Source organism: Sarcophilus harrisii, chromosome 1 (genome assembly GCF_902635505.1).
Source record: "Sarcophilus harrisii chromosome 1, mSarHar1.11, whole genome shotgun sequence".
In the NCBI taxonomy this organism is placed as follows: Eukaryota; Metazoa; Chordata; class Mammalia; order Dasyuromorphia; family Dasyuridae; genus Sarcophilus; species Sarcophilus harrisii.
Genome location: NC_045426.1, coordinates 665,875,222 through 665,896,928, shown reverse-complemented (window position 1 = coordinate 665,896,928; position 21,707 = coordinate 665,875,222). Strand labels below are relative to the sequence as shown.

The following is a 21,707-nucleotide window of genomic DNA, read 5'->3' as shown; positions in this document are numbered from 1 at the left end:
TCCTTCTCAGAATCGTGGTGTTAAATCATAACATAAAATGTTGAGAATAACAAAGGAAACCACTTCTATTGAGATAGTTTTCAAAATATGTATTTTAAAAATAACAAGTTTAAAGACCTCTGAACGTAGTTAAGGTTCTGGAAGGCAAAGCTTCCATTAGCACCATTTTGTGCATATACCTCACTCCCTCACCCCCCATTCTTTTGTAGGGAGGCATGAGTATATAATGTTGAATATATAATGTTAGGGGTTTTCTTTGATGTTTTGGTCCATTTTGCTGATTTTTTTTTTTTTTTTTTTTAATTCTTGTTAGAAAGGGATGGCTTTCTGGGCAAAGGAGGAATACAGGGAAAAATTTAGACCGTGAAAAAAAGTAAAAATATCAATAAAAATCTATTTTAGAAAGGAAAACTGTCATATAATCCTCAATGCCATGCACCAGAATTTGGACATAATAATAGCTGCTTAATAAGTGTTGAATAGATAAATGAATTCATTGGAAAGTATTCTTTAGAGAAGGAGACTTCAATACTTACTGACTCAAAATCTGTAATTGTAACAGTAGTTTTTCATCTTTATCACTAATGTTATCCTTGCTGCAATTGAGCAAATATTTATTAAATACTTATTGGGTATGAGATATTGTGCTAATAGCAGGAGATTCAAAAACAATAATGAAAAGCATCCTTGTTTCATAAAAATCCCATTCATCTGGCTTCTCTCCTCCCAGTGCAAATGCGCCTTCTCCAGCAGATTACTCCGGTGTCAATCTCCTTTCTCAATACTCTCCCATTTCTCCTTGTCTCCTGGCTACTATTTTAATGCCTATAAAGACAGCCACATCTCCCTTTCTCATAAAACCCTCCTTCAATCCGTGGTAGTTATTGAGCTGGCTCTCCTCTCTTTTGTGATTAAACTCCTTGAGAAGATGACAGCAACTTCCTTTCCTCTGATTCTTCTTAACCCTCATATGCTCACTTCAGGACAAATCACTCAACTGAAATTGCTTTCTCTAAAACTACTAAAACTTTACTAGTATGCTTTTGTGTGTGTGTTTTATATATACTCTCTAGTCCTGGTACAGAATGTCACCTCTAAAATCATTCCTGTCCCTATTTGATGAATGTCTTGGGCAATATATGTTCTGTCAAAGCCTTGGACCATAAAGGACTGAGGAAGCTGCAAGACCTTACTGATTTAAAAGGTCTGCCTATCTGTTAGTCATAGAAATCTGGGGAATTGTGTAAAGCTACATCCAGAAGGGAGGGAACTATTTGGATTTAGACAATTGTTTATTCTCTTAAGGTTTTATTACTGACCTGGGTATGTCCCCATGAGAGGGACTCTGGAGAGAGCTACACCTGGATATCCGTAAAGAAAGCCTGTATATATTTAGTTAAAAAGAACATTTAAAAAAAATTACCTCATCTTTCTAAATTGAATTGACAGTTAGGATAGGTCTATTCACTTAACAATCATCAATTATCTGTTACTTCCAAAGATTGGAATTCAGGGTTGGATACTGCAGCTATGGTTCATTCATGGCATCTTTCTCATGTTAACAGTGAAATGGTATTTCCATTTTATAGATAAGGAAATTGAGGTTTTTAACCTTTTTTGACTAACGAGGCCCTTTGGAACTATAGTGAAGCCTTTAGACCACTTCTCAGAATAATAGTTTAAAATAATATATAATTACAAAGGAAGCCAGTTATATTGAGATACAGTAAGTAAAATATTTTTTAAAAATTAAGTTCATGAACTTGAGCTTATGTAGTACTATGTACCAGAGACTATGCTAAACGCTTTCCAAATATTGCTGCATTTGATCTTCACAACAGCCCTAGGAGGTAGGTAATGTCATCCCCATTTTATAGTTGAGGCAAACAAACAGCGTTAAGTGAGTTACCCAAGGTCCCATGACTAGTGAGTGTCTGAGGTCAGATTTGAACTCCACCAGCATCCTCTCCTGTGCAGCCTTCGGGTCCTTCAGTTCAATTAGCAGCAGATCTGACTTGGAGTCTAGGGCTCCATTCTCTACCCCCTGCTGCTCTTTCACCATTGACCTCTGAGGCCCCCTACCTTGGTCATCTGGGTCCCCTCCCGTTTTGTAGATAAGAAAACTGAAGTTTTAAATGACCGACTTGATAGTAAAGCTATTGTTTGTTTTGTGTTCTCTTGCAGGGCTGACAGCTCTTTTAATTTTATGGCATTCTTCTTCATCTTTGGCGCACAGTTTATCCTGACCATCTTTCAAGCAATCGGTTTCCCCAAGTGGGGAGCATGGTAAGCCAGACTCTTCCAAAATATTCTTTTTGAACATTGAAGTTATAGTGTTCCTTCCGAGAGGCTGGAAGAGGGAGACTGAGGTGCCAAGGAGTCTTGAAATCAGAGGGATTAAAAGAAGTGGGAATACCAGGCCCAGAAAAGAGAACTGCCTCCTAGAAATGGAAAGGTTGCCTTGGAGAAGGGGGAGCCTCGTTCTGTGGCTCCAGATCCTTTCCTCTCTTGTGGCGTCAGGGGCAACATGGAGAAGACAGGGATCCACTTAAATGCTTTATTCACCAACAGGTAGTTGTGACCGACTGTTCTAGGGTCCAGAGGTCCAGGAATGCACGTGGGGCCCTCTCTTCCTCCCCAGGAGCTGCAGCTCCCCAGGAGCGAGCCTGGGCCAAAAGCTGGGAGCAGATCCCGTTATGGTTCTGGGAACCGCCTGATGGTGCGCTATCTTGGGTACTTGGGTTTGCCGTTCATTCTGCCTAGTTGGACCTGATCCTCCAACCTGCTGAAGGAAGGGCTTTAATTGTCAGTGGCAGGGATGTCTTTAAGCCTCAGCAGGGGTCCCTTACCCTCTGTTTGTCTCAATTTCCTCCTGTAAAAATGAGGAAGATGGTAGCAGCTCCTTCACAGGGCTGTGATGAGCATCAAGGGAGAGCACACTGTTTAGCACAGCACCCGTCAGGTGGCAGGCCCTCTGTGAGGGCTGCTGGTTGTCCTTGTTAGTGGGGGTAGGAGAGTGGCGGGCGCTAACCCCCGCCCCAGGCCACCTTCCTTGCTGCTGCTCTGCTCTCCTTCCATGGCTCTTCCCAGAAGATCCTCTGCCCTCTTAACGCCTCCCCTAGTGCTGGGCTCTCTCCTCTCCTTGCCCCAGACCCTTCCTCCACCATGGTTCCTAGGAAACCTCCATCTTTGAGCTTTGCCCTGTCAGTCTCTGTCTCCCTATGCACATGCTTGGGCTGAGATTTACCAGAGTACAGACCACTGTCCTTACTTCATAAAATGCATCTCCATTGTCTTATTCAGCTCACCTTCATCCTCCTACTTGGAGCCTTCAGGATTCATCCTAGATCTATTTCCTTCTTCGCTGTGCCCTCCAGCTTCTTTCTGATCTCTGAATCTGTCCACCTCTCCGGCCCTCATTTGCATCTCTCTGACCCTAACCTTGTAATTTGCCAGTTCTCTGAATCCCTTCCCTGCCCAGTCCTCCGTCCCTAACAGCTGCCTTCTCTGTTCTTCCTCCTGGACTGCTGGGTACCACGTAAAGCTGGGCCCCTAGTGTCTCCTCCAGTGTCACTGGTGTTGGTGCATCCTCTGCATCTCAGGGCATTCTCTTTATTCAATATTCCCTCTTTTCTGCACACAGGACTGGTGACCTTAGCTCCTCCCAGGAGAAAATGGAGACTGCCTTCAGAGCTCCCTCGTCCCCACTTCTTCCCACCTCAGAAACTCTCTTCCTTTGCCTGTCCTTTTCTTCCTTCCTTGATTCTGACAAAGAAATGGGCCTTATAGATCAAGCTTGATCTGCTCTCAGCCTTCCAATTTCTTGGAATTTAACCCAGCAATAATTTCTTCCTTTTCTTTGACCTCAGGTCTTGCTTTCTAGTAGCACTCGTCCTCCTTCCTACAAACAGGTCCATGTCTCCCCTATGCTATAACCTATAACCCCGCAATCTCCTCAAGCCATGATCCTGAATCTAGCCACTCAGCTACTGCCAGACTGCCAGATGCGTCTCCTGCTCTCGATGCTTCAGCATCTTCCCCAGCTATTCCCTCATCCGTGTCCTTTTTCCTCCAAAGCAGAAGGCATTGAACAATCATTTCTTACCAGTAAACCTTTCCCAGAGCTCATCCTCCTTGACCCCAGCAGCTTTAAACCCTGGATACTCTGGCAGGACCTTCTCCTTTTCCTCTGTTCACCTGACTGTCCCTCGTTCATCTCCTAATCGGGGCATTATCTTTATCCCTCCGCTGATGGATCCTTTTAGCATCTCTTGCATCTGCAGCCTTCTCCCATTTACAATCTTGCCAGGCAAGCTCAAGCCCTTGCCACCCCTCACCTTGAGTGCCATGTTAGCCTACTGATTGTCTCCCCACTTTTTCCCCACAATTACAAATATAATCATTTAAAGCTTTCTCTTGGTATTGATGTGCTTAGTTCTGGGTGGGCGTTGGGAAGCCAGTGTCCAACCACCCGAGTGATGGAATGGCCTGAGCCTTGGGCTCACCCCAGGAGAAGCAGCTGGCACAGGGAGGCAGCCCCTGCCCCTTGGCAGAGGAGACAACATCCAGGCGTTCAGATTCACACCCCATCCCTCTGGGCTGCCTCTAGCTGAGGGCCTGAGACAGCGCGCTCCGAGTGGGTTGGCATGGCGGCCTGGATCGCAAGTGACTTTGTGTCCCTTCTTCATGGGCTGCCTTCTGGGAGCTGGAAGGGCAAGCCCACCATGTGCTTGTGCAGAAGCACAGTGCTGCAGGATATCGAGGGGAGAGGCCGAGCTGGAGGAGCTTCACCCTGATTGGGGGGAGGCCTCACGGATGCAAAAACTGGTGAGGAGGCCAGGCCAGCACCGCCCCTTGTGCCGCCTTGGTCGCTGTGGACACGTCCCTGCTCTCTGGGCCTCTGTCGCTTGTCTGCCCCACGCTGGCTGGGCCTGGCCTCCATGCACAGCAGGTTTGGCAAGCTTCAGGCTTCTTGTCTGCTCCCGGGAGCTTGTGAGATACTGCTGGGAGTCATAGAGGCACCGGTGCTGGGCCTAGTCAGGAAAATCTGAGTTCACTCTGGCCTCCCACACTGATCTCTTCCCTTCTACCTGCCTCAGTTTCCTCCCCTATAAAATGGAAAGTATAACAGCATCTACTTCCCAGGGTCGTTGTAAGGTTGAAGAGAGATAATGATCAAAAATTATTTGGCCCAGTGCCTGGTGTATTATTGCTCATAGGAGAATTTAAGGAAGGGATTTTTTTTTATAATTTTCCATAAATGTTTATATTTATAAATAATGTTTGGGAAAAAACTTTACCAAAACTATTTTAGAAAGTAGCTGCAGTAGTGAGAATTTTGTAGTTATTCCAGTAATAGTAAGGATGGTACAATATGGCTAGATCAGAGATAGAAACCCGCCTCATATATCTAGGGATAGACAGATTTATTTTTCTTTGTGCTCTTCACATCCTGTTAGAACAAGGTGCATGTTTGACATTAACTCTGAGAGGCAGGCAGGCAGTCTACCAGGGAAGAAGCAATGTCTTCCTCAAGGAGCCATCCTTGTAATGAGGAGAGATAGCCCACAAAAAAATAAATACGCTTTAGATTTATTCTTTTATATCTTGTACCTAGTTACAGGGTTGCTAGTTTGGAGGGAGAAAAGCTTCCAATAAAAGATGATGCTTGTGCTGTGAAGGAAGAAAGGGGTTCTGTGAGAGAGGTGACTGTGGTGTGAGGACTGGCTGTGGCCGAGGTGTGGAGAAGAGAGTAAGTTCTAAGTGAGGAACAGAGACTCTTGTGGCTGCATCCCCGAATATGGGAAGAGTCGTAATATGGAAGGAAGCTGGAGAAACTTGGTGGAGGCCCCATTGTCTTTGGCTTTAAAAGCGAAACAAGTTTATGGTTAATCCTACGATCAATGGGAAGTCATTGGAGTTTATTAAGTCGAAGAGTGACAGCAGATCTGCACTGTAAGAAAATTACTTCGCTGACAGGGGTTGGGAGAGACTGGAGACAGGGACTCGAGGAAGAGGAGCATCGTGGTCATTAGAACAGAGGCGGTGGGGCCTGTGTTGAAGTGGGAGGGGAGCGATGTAGGGCGAGAGAAATGGGAAGATTCAGCAGGTAGTGGTTGTGGGGCTGAGGGTGGTGCCTTTGGCTGCGCTGTCACTTGGGGCGTCTCCGAGATGTTTACCTTGGAGTGAGCCAGAGGGGAGCTGTGACGGAAGCAGGGGGAGACACTTCGTGGATAGATCAGCCTGAAGGTCACCAAAGAAGAGAGGGATATAGGGAAGAGAGCCGTGGGGAATGTTCACGTCAGAACCAGAAGACAGTTTCTCATTCCCCCGTAGTCTTTCTGTCTTTCCAGCTCCTCCTGGCCCCATTTGGGGTTGTCCTGGAAAGGACGCTGCGGCGGCTCGCCATTTCCTTCTCCAGCCCATTATGTGGACAAGAAACTGAGGCAAGCAGCGTGAGGTGATTTGAACTCGGGAAGAAGGGTCTTCCTGACTCTAGGCCTGGCAGCCTCCTATCTGCCCTATCTGCAGAGGGGAATATCACAAAATCCCAGAGAGGAGAAAGGATCCAGGAGGGAAGGACAGAGTTTGGCTGAGAAAGAGAGAAAGACATGAGCTGAGAGCTGAAGAGACAAAAGTCAGGGAGGGTTTGGGTGAAGAAATAGGCATAGAAATGGATAAGAGCAAAGGAGCAGGTGGGTCAGGAAGAAGGTAAAGATTAAAGGAAGTATCTAATGGCCATCAGAGCCTGAATAAGGTGCAAAATTTTAATGGCATAAACTTCTAAGGAGAAGTTGGTCTCAGCAAAAAGAGTCTGGAATTGACTCTTGGCTAACTGGGAATATTCCAACCTCCTCTCCAGGATCAGAGTGTTTGTGATGGAGAGAAGGGGGAGCGGTGCTTGGTCAGTGCTGGAGAAGATGGCCAGGACTGCAGGGTCAGACCTCCTAGACCTCACAAGGAGATGCATGGGGGTTTGGGATAGTCCCTCTCCCTTGGGAGCTTCTGTTTTTGTTGAGGGGGAAAGGCTCAAATTTTTGGAAATTTGAATAAGAATTTAATATCCAAATAATATGTGCTGGGGTTCAGGACTCCCAGAGGGACTGCCAGGTGTGCTCTAGGAGAGCCCGACCTGGGCCCAGGACATCTGGGGGTGCCTCCTGGGGAGCTCCAGCCAGACCTCTGCAAGGGCTGCTGAGATACTGGCGCTCTCTGGGTCTCTGTCCAATGAGGGGACGCAGTGGGCTTCTCTGCAGTGCCCTGTGCCCCGGAGCCGCTGGGCCAGGGAGGAAGGCTTGATTCCCATGAAGGGCCCTTGCTCAGAAGACTGGCTATTGAGGAAGAGGCCACTAGAGGGAGGGGAGGAGCCTTCCTGCCTGCCGGCCTCGGAATCCATCCTGAATTTGAATCGCCATGGCTGGTGCGAGGGCAGCCCTTTTTTCAGTTGTGTTACCCAGGGGACTAGATGATTTCAGGGTCTGCGCCAGCTTCCAGCTTTGCCCCTTCTGCTCAGGGCAGTGAGACCTGGGAAGTAAGAGGAACTTAGATGAGAATGCAATTAAATGCACAGGCAGAATGGAAGGGAGATCAGAGGAGAAACTCACCCCGGCCAGGAGGGAGTTATCCTGCATGTTGTCTTGGTCTGGCGAGCAGCCCCACAGGTCGCCTCCAAGGTTTGGGGGTTTATTGCTTTTTATGACTTGTAAGGTAAAGTAGATTAAAATTTCAACACCCCCTTTCCTTTGCATCCCACAGGGTAGCTCCGACCATTTACTGAAATTTCAGTACTTGCCAAATTCTCCAATATTATGAGGCTCTTGATTGATTTATCTTTGTCTGAGAATCTGACACCTTATACCTGCAGCTTGCCGATAGGAGTTATTTCTAGTCCTATATGGCTAAAAAAAATACAATTGCTACTTATCCCTTTCATTGACTGCTTTCTTAAATGTTAGTATTCATGCTCTTCTTGGTACATAAAGCTGGTGATATTACCCTGCCATTAATAGAGTCTACATTTTGAGTGTAGAGCTGAAGAAGCTCCTTTGTGGGGAGGGATCTCCACTGTTTTTCCAGAACAGTGCTGACTTGCCATATCCTAATGACCTTGAGGCCATAGTGCCCTGCATTGAGCCATGCTTTCTGCTGGGGCTCTGCTGATCTTGTTAGAGAAAATAGCCTTAGAAGACCCGTGATCCACAGTGACCTGGACTGCTTCCAAGATTCCTCTTGCCTATAACTGGATACCTTTAAAGGACTCTTGGGTTTGGTCATAGGATCTTAGGGATGGATGGGACCTCAGAACATAGTTAGTCCATCTCCCCTCCTGTTAATAGAAGAGGAAACGGAGGTCCTGACCTAGTACCTCCCCCACCCCAGATTACTTCATTTATTTGATATGTTTACATGGGTACATGTTGTCTCCCCATCAGAATGTAAGCTCCATCAGGGAAAGGGATTTTAATTTTTGTCCTTATACCTTCAGCTCCTGACACATAGTAGGCACTTAATTTAAGACTGGTGTTTGAAGGCAAAAACATCAAATTACTCTGGCATTTGTCACTTTGCCAACAACTGATGTTTATCACACAGCAGTGACTCCAAAATATCAGCTTGATTTCCCAGGGAAAAGTTCTTTGAGGGAGGGGAACACTAGATTTGTAATTTCATCAATATGGGGACTTTTTAGCGTGCGCCTTTTATCTCTATGAATGGTCAACTAAGTATATAACTTGGATTCTTAAAGAAGTACCTGGGCATTAGACATGATGGCACAAGCCATTGAGCCCTGCTCCTAAAGAGGCTGAGGCTGATGGATTATGTGAATTCAGGAGTTTTCTGAGCAGTCAGGGTACTAAGCCAGGTGGATATCTGAATGAAGCCCAGTGCCAGAGGTACCTCAAATTCAGAGCTCAAATTGCTGTTCCCCGTTACCTTATTCTCAACCATTTGGAATATAACAATACTTTGTTTTGTTCATTCAGTAGATACACTGTGTACAAGACACTGCTTAGATTTCTCAATGGAAATTAGATAGATGAACAAGAAACCTAGAGGAAGAAGCCTCAAAAGTCTTTTATTCTAAAATGTATCATTTCTCTGGGCAACTGGTCATTACCAGCCTTTCCTTGAAGTCTTCCTGTTTATAGGAACCATGTTTCACTTGAGAAAGCTCTCTGGATATTCTCCCTTGAGTTGAGGAAGTCCTGTCTGATCTTTTCCTTGTTTCTGTTCTGCCCATTGTGGCCAAGCAGAGAACATCTTCTCCAAGACAGCCTTCCCAACTGCCCAGAGACAACTGACTCCCATTCTCATCTCCCCGCCATACATATTAGTCTTCTCCAGATGAACTCTCCTCCATTCCTCCAGCCCATCTTTGTATGGCAAGATCTTGACTTGTCTGCCTGGATATATTTTGGTTTAATGCTATTCTTCCTAATGTGTTTAGAACTAAACCCAGAATTCCAGGCACAGTCTTATTAGGGCAAACCCCAGTGGGTATGTCACATGTCTTTGGGGTGCTTGCTCCATCAGTACCCACCCCTTTTCTTTCTCTTCTTCCATTCCCTCCTGATGACACAGCCGCCCTTCCCAGCTCTGGCTGCACCTTCACTCATCCCTCTCCCCACCCCCTAATTACAGCTTCAGATTGCTGCTTTGGAGCACCAAGCTTGGGCTTACAATTCACTGAAGTCCCTGATCTGTCATCTAGCCATTCCTTCTCTATTGTGTACTGAAGTAGGGGGTGTTCTAATCCCAAGTTTAAGGTTTTACATTTATTCTGTTAAATTGCACTTTTTAAAAATCTAGTTCCTGCTTTTAAGAGGCTCACATCCTATTTAGGGAAAAGAAAACAAGGGCAAAAAACAAAAACAAAAGGTTCTAAAAATTATGTCCAGAGGGCTGTTTTCTATGGAGGGGTCCTTCCATTTTATTCCATAAATGTAGCATTGAGATCCTGCTGTGAGGAAGAAAAATAGTGTCCTGAGTCTCAACTTTTAGATTGTGAATGCAACCAAGGGTGAGCTACAGTGAAACACTGAGGTTATAAGCACAAGCAAGCAAGACAGCTCTGCCCTCAAAGAGTTTCCTCTCTGCTAAACATACGTGTTGTATAGGGGAGTTCGGCCAGAGAAGTCGGGTCGAGTAGAGATTGGAGTCCTAGCCAAGATCAAACAGTCACCTACCAGAGCCTGGGGCCCAAGGAGAGAGGAAGAGCCAGGCCCTTTTAAGAGTGAGGAAAGCAATTGTCCAGGGTCTCCCTGCTGCTCCCAGGCCCTACTTACACTGGGCTTTGACAGAAGATGGGTAGAACTTGGCCAGGCAGAGAGGGGTCAGGGCTGACTGGGAGCCAGCAGGATGACAAGGGCAGCCAGGAGGAAGGGAGTGGGCTGTGTTTGCAGAGTGATGAGAGTCTTCCTGAAGAACAGGCGGGATCCCGAAAGTCCTGAGAGGTGGCTCAGCTGGGGGTGGGGCACCCTCCATCCTCCTGGCTCTGGGAGGCTAGACCTGCAGGCCGTCACTTCCCTGTCACTGAGGGCCACCTCCCCCACCCCCTGCCTCCACTGCATCATGCCAGGCTGGTGGGGAGTCGGGAGAGCCCTGGGGCTGAGGGGGGATCAATCCTATGGAAGTAACGGAGACCCAGAGAGAAAGGATGGGGGGGGGGGGCTGTGTGAAGGAGGAGCCTGTTAAAGTTGGTGGGGGGAGACCTGTGCCAGCATCGCAGCAGGAAGAGGGGGTCACTACCCTGCAGGACCAAGGCAGGCGGCCCCCTGGACTTGCAAGCTTTGTGGGTGTCAAGACCTCGGGAATCAGAAGGGAGAGCTGGCTCTTCAGTGCAGCCGGTGGGCAGCGGCCGGGCCTCCACTGGGAGCAGGTTTCTGTGGCTCATCTCCCTTTGAGCAGTGGGTGAGGGCTTGCTCTTAGGTGAAAAACAAGCAAACCTCTAAATAAGTGAAGGATGAAGTCAGACTGCCGGACAGGCTAGGCCAGCCTATCTCCTGTGATCAGAGGAATGGACTGTGGACTCTGTCTCCGCCTGTTCTCCTGGGGTAGTGGAAGCAGCCGGCTCTGAGAAGAGTGTCTGCGGCCCCAACCGTGATTAAAGCCGGGCCGTCATCATTCATTTCAGTGACAGTTTGCAGCTGATTCACTTGGCCTTTGTTGCACGCCTATTCAGAGACTGAATGAAGTCATCTTTTGAGCCTGAATTAAAGTAATAAATGAAATCTGTCTTATTAGGATTCAGGAGGCCGGCTGCTCATTTATGGGATTCACTTAATAGGTAGCTTTTATTGAGTGGGAACCCAAAGCTTTTGCCAAATGTAAAATTTTCAAATGAAGATGAATCAGTAGTTCCTGTTATTTCTGGCACTGTAGATGGAGTTTGGGACTGTGGGTGGAACTGGGGCCAAGTAGCCAACATCAGCTAGCCACTGGCCAGCAGCCAGAGGAGCCGCCCTGTCTTCCCAGGTAGAGGGCAGCAACTTCTTGAGGGCCAATCACTGGCCCTCACAACTGACAGGCACGGAAGCTTTGGCCTACTTGGTTTGGCCCTCGTCAGGTGGTCTGCAGGTGCTCCCTACTTTGGTATGGATTTAGTGAGGTGCCAAGTCACTGGCTGCCCTTCTGTGGCTTCGTGTCCTGCCACCGGCCCCAAGCACCCAGCCCCAGGCCTGTGCTGCCAGCATGATGGTCACCAGCAGTCCTAGGCTTAGAGATGGAGGCCTCAGTAAGCAGGAATGGCAGCCCCCCAGCTCTCTGCTCCTCCTCCTCCCACTGTCATCCACTGTCATCATCATAACTCAGATCCTCAGAGCACTTCACAGTTTACAAAGTCCTTGTTTCAGCTTGAAAAGTTAGAAATCAAATCTATTTGTAGTTTAAAAGAGAAGCAAACTGTACATGACAGATCCCTTATTTTATGCACCTTCCTCCTCTTCTGTTACGTATATGAAGTGTAGGGGGAGAACAGAGATTGGTATTAAGTTAAGAATAAAAAAGTTCTAAAACAGAACAAAGCACTTGCCTCATAATAATACTGAGGCAGGTGGCTTACCATTAGAGCCTACATTTTAGAGATGGCAAAACCCGGTCCTACCAGTTCTGATGGATCAGGCCATCCTCAGCAACGAGATCAACCAAATCATTTCTAATGGAGCAGTAATGAACTGAACTAGCTATGCCCAGAAAAAGAACTCTGGGAGATGACTAAAAACCATTACATTGAATTCCCAATCCCTATATTTATGCACACCCGCATTTTTGATTTCCTTCACAAGCTAATTGTACAATAATTCAGAGTCTGATTTTTTTTGTACAGCAAAATAATGTTTTGGTCATGTATACTTATTGTGTATCTAAGTTATATTTTAATATATTTAACATCTACTGGTCATCCTGCCATTTAGGGGAGGGGGTGGGGGGGGTAAGAGGTGAAAAATTGGAACAAGAAGTTTGGCAATTGTTAATGCTGTAAAGTTACCCATGTATATATCCTGTAAATAAAAGGCTATTAAATTAAAAAAAAAAAGAATTAAAAATTAAAAAAAAAAAAAAAAAAAACCGGTCCTAGAGAGAGGAGCTGAATTATCTTGGGTCATTTCTACAATGACTCAAGATCAGAGTTCCTAACTTTCAACATTTTAATTTGAAATCTAATTTTTTTGGTCTTCTCACCTTCCCATTTCCCTTTAGAATGAAGGAACAAACCTTTGTAATAAATACGTGTACTCAAGCCAAATAAATTCCCCATTGGCCCTATCCTTCCAAAAAGCCCATCTTCCCCCTGTCAGGAGGACAGCCAGCTTCAACATCCATCCTAGAATCATAGCTGATTATAGCATTAATTAAAGTGCTTAAAGTTTTCACAATTATTTATCTTTATAATATTATATTGTATAAATTGTTCTCTTGGTTCCGTTCATTTCAGTCTACATCATTTCACACAAATCTTCTCACATTTCTCTGGAACATTCCCTTTTATCATTTCTCACAGCCCAAAATAACATTCTGTTACTTTCATATGCCTCATTCAAGCCTGTAGTACAGCTCTAGAGCAAATACCATCCTGGAGACAGCTAGGTGGCACATTGGGTAGAATACTGGGCCTAGAGTCAGAAGATCTGAGTTCAAATCCAGCCTCAGACACTTAATATCTGTGCGACCCTGGAGAATCACTTAACCTTTGTCTCCGTTTCCCCAGCCATAAAATGGGGGCTGTTATGAGGATCAAGGAAGACAGTATTTGTATGGGTATAGCATGTAGCCGGCTCTTAAAAGCTTGTTTCCTTCCTTCCTGTTGTGCCTGTTCTGTCTCTTTACAGAACCTCCACAGGAGTGGATAGTTTCTCCCTATGCCTCTATGGGCGGCTGGACACAGGCTCAGAGGCCTCCATCCCCGGGGCCCGCTGTGATGGTGTGGCTCACTGGGTTGGGGGGCAGAGCCTTGCGTGTGTCCCCTTCGATGCTGTGCCCATGACACCATTTTGGCGTAGCGGCTGCAGGCCAGGCCAGCCCCCTCCCCCTTACTTTCTCTGTGCTTGTGTAGGCGGCAGAAGGCCTGGTTCCAGCTCTAGGGGTCCCGTGCACTGTGGGAGCCCCAGACCCGGCTTCCCGCTCACGCCCTCCGTCTCCTGTTCTCCCTTTCAGCGGCTGGTGGTCAGCGATCTTCTTCTTCCAGACCAATGCTGCGGCTGCCGTGTTCATGCTCTTCCCAGCCATCATGTTCACCCTCTCAGCAGCCATCATGTGCGTGCTCCTTGTGAAGGTAAGTCTCTGGTGGTCCCTGGGGCTTTCAGGCCCCACCAGAGGGAGGGAGGGTATAAACCCTCTGCAGCTTCTGCCCCTGCCAGATTCTCACTCGGGTCCTTCGGTGTTCCTCCCTGCCAGAGGCCTTCCCCAAAGTGGAGAGGAGCAGAGGACCATGTCGTGTATGCCGTATGTCCTCATAGATTTAGAGCTGGAAGGGACCGTGGGGACCATCTCGTCCATCCTCTCATTTTACAGATGAGGAGACTGAGACACAGAGAGGATAAGGAGCCTGGTGTGGGCAGGAGCTACTGTTTCTCCCTGCAGTTTCCTTGTGCTTACTGTGAATCTTTTTTATTTTTAAAATCTATTAATATATTTTTTTTTAATTTGGAGTTTCAAATTCTCTCTCTCCCTTCCTCTCTGTCTGAAGACATCATGGGTCGAACTGGCCTCCAGCAGGAAGATCTCGCCATTTTCCATTGATCCTACACAAGTATGCTCTGCTTCCCTGGTGCAGGATTCCCTGGACACTGACTTGGGAATCATTGAAGAGAATTCTTCCTAGGGCTGCACTTAGGAAAGACTCCTGTCTGGGCTGGGCTCTTGCATGGAAGAGCCCCATTGACTTAAAGTGATGTCTTTAGTTGCTGAGCCCAGGGTGCAAGGGTTTTGTTTTCTGAGCCACAGACACTGGGTCCTCATGTTGCTCTGCAGCGACTGGACATGGGCTGTCCTTGTCTGGACAGAAGAGGGGCTGGCTTGTCTGGCCTGTCAAAGTGCTTCTGTCCAGGAATGCCCGCAATTTCTGTGGAGACTATTCTTTAAAGAATGCCAAAGATGAGAAAGGGTTATGGTTTAACAGTACCTGTTAAAGTTCGCTCACCTGTCTTTGTAGGCAGTAAGGTAATTTGAGATCTCTTTCCCCAGCTTTTGACATTTTCTTTTCCCTGAGATGGCTTTTGCTTTTGTGAGGGCCTGAGCTGTCAGGGTCCTGCTGTGAAACTTCCTCTGGCACTGATGTATTTTCTCCATTTGCCACCTGTTCTTTGTCCTCCTGGCAGTTTTATCTCTGAGCACTCTTGGAATGATGTTGGGTCTCCTACCAGACTATCTGTAGCTCCCTTGTGTTCCCTTGCTCTGGAATATGGTTTATTTGGACCTGATAACCAGCTCTCCTCACTTGTCTTGACTTTCAGTTTTTTGTTAACCACTTTTGGTCCTGAAGATAATTCTGCTTTTTAGGGAAAAACAGAAGCAAAAAAGGAATTGTTCAGTTCTATCTCCTCTTCATCCCCTATTATCATTACTCCTAACTTTTCTTTGTTCTTTGGTTTCTAATCCAGCTTCTAAAAAGCTTATCCTGAGCTTTATCACTGATATTCTTTCAGGGCAATTATATTATTTAATATTCTATTCTCTGTTAGCTGCATTTCCTTTCATTTTTCTGTATATCTCTTTTTTTGTAGTAGGAAGACTTGAGTATTTTATAATAATAGCTCTTTATTTTTCAAAATAAATACGAAGATAGTTTATAACATCCTTGCAAAACTTTTTGTTCCAAACTTTTCTCCCTCCTCTATCTCCCCTCTCCAAGAAATCCAATATAGATGCAAATCTTCTAAACGTATTTCTATATTTATCATTCTGCACAAGAAAAATCAGATCAAAAGGAAGAAAAACGAGAAAGAATAACACAGGCAAGCAAACAACAACAAAAATGAATGTTATACTTTGATCCCCAGTCAGTCTCCATAGTTCTCTTTCTGGACACACATGGCTCTCTGCACAATCTATTGGAGTAATACCCACACAGTCACACACACACACACACACACACACACACACGCTCACACACAAGCAGCTCGGAGCTTTACATATAAGAAGCACATACTCAGTCTATCTTGGGTTAACTCCTTTTCTTTTTTTCTTTTTTTATTAAGCTTTTTATTTACAAGTTATATGCATGGGTAATTTTTCAGCATTGACAATTACAAGACTTTTTGTTCCAACATTTCCCTCCTCCCAACCCCTTCCCCCAGATGGCAGGTTGACCAATACATGTAAAATATGTTAAAGTATATGTTAAATATAATATATGTCTACATGTCCAAACAGTTATTTTGCTGTACAAAAAGAATCAGACTTTGAAATAGTGTACAATTAGCCTGTGAAGGAACTCAAAAATTCAGGTGGACAAAAATAGAGGGATTGGGAATTCTTTGTAGTGGGGTAACTCCTTTTCTTGCACAAAATCACCCAAATTCACCCTGATGCCTTGGGGGTTGGTGCCCCTGAGGATGCAGCCTAGAGCTTCTCAGCACTGAGCAGTTTTCTGTGTCCCATTTTCCTGCAGGTGCACAGGTTCTACCGTGGTTCTGGCGGCAGCTTTCAGAAGGCCCAGGACGAGTGGAGCGCCGGAACTTGGAAGAACCCGCCCAGCCGGGAGGCGCAGTTCAGCAACTTCTCGGGCAGCAGCCTGCCCGAGTACCCCACGGTTCCCAGCTACCCCTCTGGGAGCCACTGGCCTTAAGGTGGCCCGCGGCCCCCACCCACCAGGTCCAGCCAGGGTGCCCTGCCTTCTGCTCATTTTGATTTGAAAGTTTGTTTGTGTTTGTTTTCCCCAGCCCTCCCCTAGTATCCAAGGGTAGGGGGAAGAGACCAGGCTTCCCCACCAATGAGGCTCCTCTGGAGCATCCCCTAGCACTCGGCACCTGACGTTTGTGCCTGGCTGCCAGTATTCGTTCATCTCACTCCGTCACTTTGCTGTCACTGGCCAGGGAGACCTCTGCCCGCTGACAGCCTGACTGCCCTGGGAAGGCTCATCTCCTTTGCTTCAGCTTCTTCCCTGAGGCCAGTCCCTTCCCCTTCCTCTCCTGGCACAGACTCCAGAGAAGGCTCCTCCAAGAAGTGGGGGTTGGGTCCTTCGCCTTGGGCTCCCCCTTTGTCACCCAGAAGCACCCCCAGGAGTCCTAGAATGACTTTCAATTTGGAAAGAAGGGAGAGAGCTGGGATTACCTAAGCAAGACTGAGTCAGCCAGAAGTAGCCTTATTGGCAGAAGAGCCTGATTTTCAATTACTCCACATTAAAAACCATAAAGATTATTTGGAATTCCACCATCTCCCATCTTCCCCCTTCCAAGGTGAAGAGTCCACGCCCTAGACTTGCTGGGAGGAGGGTCCCTTTCGGGGTGGGGGCGCCTCCCCAGACGGGGCCTTCGGTCAGCCTTGGCCAGACTGAGTCACTCTCCTGGGCTACTTTTTGTAACTACCCCGCCGTCTCTCATAAGGCTCTCTAACTGCACCCTAGACAAATAACATAGGAAGCTCGTGGTTTTTTGTGTTGAACTGGTGAGAATTTGATTGCAGGAGAGCAGTTTGCCACGACCAGGAACCTTCCACAAAGACAGATAAATTCAAATCCCTTCATTGCATGAAGTGGTGGAAATGGAGCATTTTCTCAGGATTGTGAAGGGAGTATGATCGTCTTCCCTCTACATTTGAGCAAAAATAAAAAGATAAAGGGAAAACTGTTCTTTTACTGACATCAGAGTAGGGACATTGCACATTGGTGCAGATCTACAGCCCGAATCTTGACCAATACTGGCTTAAAACCAGAAAACATATTCCTCGCCCTTGGAGGCCTTTTCAGGAAGCATGGCAGGCTTCCTTTTTCGCTCACAAGTTTGCATTGTGGTTTCCTTTCTCTTACCCAGTAATATGTTTGGGGCTGCTGAAGGGTTCTCAGGTACATGATATAATCTTGTCATCTCCCCTTGATTTTTCAGTTGTTGGCTCAGGTTTGGGGCCAGAATGAGGAACTGGGCTGCTTTGTGACCTCTTTCATCACGGGCCCCGGGACACTAACAGGTTCTCAGACACCTAAACTAGAAGCACAGGCGAGGTTTTCTACGGTAGGGTTCTCACACAATCATAATGACACTCTACAACAGTTTCCCTGCAGAAGAGCCACCAATGGAAGGAAGCAGCAGGGCCAGGGGCTTCTCCCCAGTCCTTGGAACCAGTTCTTTGGCCGTAGCCCAGAGGTGCCAGACTGCCCTAGTAGCTGAGCTCTCTGACCCGTTTTTGGGTTCCCCATCATCACCTAGAGCCTTTCACAGCAGGGCAGAACCTCTGAGGACACCTCCCTGCTCTTACACACTGACCTTCGAGGGAGCTTTCAGTGGAAAATAATTACTACAAGTCTTATGTGCCTTAAGAAAGAACTAGGGAAAAATTTTTTTAAGATTTTAGGTAACAAGTTTTTTTCCCCTCCTTTTGGTCATTCTCATATTTTCCTAAAGGATTTTGTAAATATTTACAGAACTGAAATTGATATGTAGTCATTCGGATCTGTGGCCAAAAACCAAAGTTTTTAAACTTTCTACACAGTGACAAAGGCTCCCTGAGATTTTTGTTCTCGAGATGTCTGGAGCTCCCCAAAAGTAGTCATCTTCTTGATGTCTGATTTCCTCTCCGTTCCTAAAAGATGATGACTGCTTTTCCCATTTGCTCCTTTGTAAATACAGAGACTGCTGCTTGGCGCCAAGGTCCCCGACGCAGCAGAATCATGTTCTCCCTCCCTCCCTCTCCGGCCTGTCTGTGATGTGCACTGAACCAATGTCACAGGGCCCTGCTGCCCCTCTCTCCAAAGGGGGCCTGGGGTAGGCCGGGAGGAGTCCACCTGGCAGCAGCAGGGGCCAAGCCCAGAGCTCCCACTGACCTTCCAGACCCACCTCCAGGCTGAGAACTAGCTTGCAGAACCCTGGCTTGAAGGACACACTGTGTAAACCATCGTGGCTTATTTTTGTAATTATTTTTTTAATATATATTTCTATTAGACTTGTATGGAATTAACCCTGGGTGAGGGGAAAATAGTTTTTGGAGTTGGCCAACAGGTTTGTTTCCTCTCCCCTATTTGCATCATGTTACATTGTGGTGGTTTTTGTTAAGTGAAATCATCCTTAAAATAAATCTTTTTTTCTGCATCAGACTGGATGGAGTCGGCTATGGTTGTGGTCATGTTATTTAACACTTGCTTGTTCCAAGGAAAATGAAAAGAGGAAGGCCGGAGATGGGCCCTCGGGAGACCAAGTAAAGGAACAAAAGACCGAGAAGGAGACAGGAGACTTGTCCTGAGAGGATTTGGCTTTATCTTGCTTGTCCCTGGAGGTGGAATTTGGAGCTAAGGGGGGATCCGGAAGGGTCCTGAGAAATGATCTAGCCCAACTCCCGCCGTTCAGAGAAGGGAAACAGCCAGAGAAAGGATTCTATGAGGCTCTTCTGGCAGCTCCATAGGCCGCTTCAGGGCAGTAGAAATGGGTCAGACCTGCTTTGGTGGTAATGAGCTGCCCACGACAGGTTTTCACAGAGTGAAGAGACACTTCGTCAGTATTCAAGTAGAAACTAAAATGCCATCGAGGCTCCTCCTGATTTCCCCAAACGCTATTTATGTCTACAAAATAATAGGAAAATTGGTGAACCTAGATTATAAAGCATAGGCTATTTCTGTTCATTTCTCCAAAATCTAAAAGAAAATGTCAAAGAGCACATCCCACCGCCATCATCTTTACCCCCACTGCTCTCGCTGGGCACCCACACAATGCCCACCTACCCTTAGAGTAATGCGCCAAACCCCCCCCCTTCCTGCCAGTCCCGAGCCCAGGAGACTATGACCCTGCCTCAGGCCCCTTACAAGAGAGCTCCCGGGGAATTCCTGTTTCCTCCTGAGCAGCTAAGGAGAGCCGGGCCATCCGGCCAGGCCGAGCAGGAGGAGCCCTCCGGGGGGTTCACTGCGCCCCCTTAACTTTCAGCAAAGAAGGAGCATTTTCCTCCTCTGACCCTGGGCGCCGATACCCTGAGGGAGAACCTCACAGAAGCGTCTGGCCTTTGGCCTTGGTCCTGACCCAGGGTGGAAGGAGGCCGAGCCTGGACCTGCCGATACAGCCGTGACCTCGTGCGTGTGCCCGGCCCCGGGGAAGGCCCGCTGTCCACCCCCCAGCCTGGACGGCCACAAGCCTCTCCCCGTCAGTCATGACAGAGCCGTCACTGGTTAGCCAGGAACTCATTACGGACAAGGGCTACAGGGGGAGGTTGTTGCCTCTCAGATGGGAAAACAGGCTGAGTCTCATCTCCCCCAGCCTGACCGTCGGTCATGAGGCTCTGTGTCCTGAGCCGCCCGCCATCGTCCTCCCTGGAGCACGGGTCTGACCGGGCCATTTCCCGGCTCAGGGTCCTCTGGGGTCCAGTACAGGTCTCGCCAAGCCTGCCACGCCCTGCCTCCGACCTGCCATTCCCACTCACATAGATGACTCTAGCATTAATTGGGGCCCTCTGGCCTTGCTGCTCCTCCCACAGGACCCCAGGGCACCCCCCTCCCCACCTGTGCCCAGGTGCCCTCGGTGCCCTCGAGCGCCAGCTCAAACCGCCTCCTCCTCCACGAGGCTTCTTGGCCCCCCCACAGTCATGCATGTTTATATAGACTTGCTCTGTTCCTATTTCCAAATGCTTTTGTGTTTCCCCCAAAGGACGGGATCTTGGGGCAGGGATGGTTTTTGTCTGTCTCTCCACCAGGCCCTGCCCACAACAGGCTCATAACAAACACTTGATTGATTGGAGTCTGAGACGTGTGTCCAATCGCAGGGAGGACGCAGGCATCGAGCAGCTCCCGAGCTCCAGGAGCAGGGCAGCACTTGTGCCCTTCCCCCCCACCTCCTCCTTGTGCCCTCCGCGTGTTAGGGGAGTTGGCAAAGCCAGAAGGAATCTTAGAACTTGGAGCTTGGGCTGAAGGAGCTCCGGGGGGTCAGTGTTGGCAATTAGAGCTCCACCAGCCCAGATCCTTCGTCTTCCTGGTAAACTGAGGCACCGAGACGCACAGAAGTTGGTGGCGGAGCTGGGGGAGGCTCAGCTGTGATCAGTCCTTCACTGCCCCTCCCCGGCTTGGCCTTTGCTCTGTAATTAAGAAGGTGGCTGGCGGCTGCTGCTTTCCCCAAGATGTCCTTCCTGCCCAAATCACTACGAGTCTGAGTCCTCCCAATTCTCAGACTCCTCAGATCAGCATTTGTGAGCTGTCACTATACTTCCAGATCCAAAGTGCTCTGGACTCAATAAGGACGGGAAAGGCTAGACAAGTGGTTTTTAGGCCTTACCTTTCTCCTCTGTAAAATGATGACAGTGTTGGATTAGATGAAGTTAGCCATCGTTTTCATTATTAATTTTCTTTAAAATCTATAAAGCATTATTGTTGGTGGAGTTGTGAACTGATCCAGCCATTCTGGAGAGCAATTTAGAATTGTGCCCAAAGGCTATCAAACTGTGCATTCCCTTTGATTCAGCAGTGTCTCTACTGGATCTGTATCCAAAGAGATAATAAAGAAGGGAAAAGGACCCATATGAGCAAAAATGCTTGTAGCAGCTCTTTTTGTTATTTTTAATGCATTTTATTCTTCCAAATGCATGAAAAGAGAGTTTTCAACATTTAACTTTTCAAAACTTTGGGCTCCAACTCTTTCTCCCTTCCTTCTCTCCCTTTTCTCTCTCTAAGAGAACAAACAATGTGATACAGGTTAAGCACGTGCAATTCTTCTAAACATATTTCCATATTCATCATGTGTAGCAGCAGTTTTCACAATGGAAAGGAATTGGAAAAACTAGTGAATGCCCATCAATTGGGGAATGGCTGAACAACAGTCATTAAAAATGTTATTTTCCTAGGTCTGATGACTTCATATCGTTATACAGATCTTTCCATGTTTCTCTGTATTCATCATATTTGTCATTTCTTCCAGCAGGTAATATTCCATTATATGCACGTACCACACTTTGTTAGGCCATTTTCCCAGTGATCTCTTTTGTTTCCAACTTTGCTGTCACAAAAAGTGCTGCCATAAATATTTTGTGGTACGTGGAATCTTTTTTTCTTTTGTTAAGTCAGTGACCTCCTTGGGGTACATGTC

The 21,707-nt window shown here is 47.1% G+C and overlaps 1 protein-coding gene across 1 annotated transcript in view; it reads left to right on the top strand.

The window, feature by feature from the left end:
* Nucleotides 1-18,750, top strand: part of SCAMP4 (secretory carrier membrane protein 4) — a 67,858-nt gene extending 49,108 nt beyond the window's left edge. The window contains exons 5-7 of the mRNA XM_003760793.4: nt 2,185-2,286; nt 13,654-13,771; nt 16,109-18,750. Coding sequence (XP_003760841.1) covers nt 2,185-2,286; nt 13,654-13,771; nt 16,109-16,285 — 397 coding nt within the window. The 3' untranslated portion in view covers nt 16,286-18,750. The remainder of the gene's footprint in view (nt 1-2,184; nt 2,287-13,653; nt 13,772-16,108) is intronic.
* Nucleotides 18,751-21,707: the final 2,957 nt, after the last annotated feature.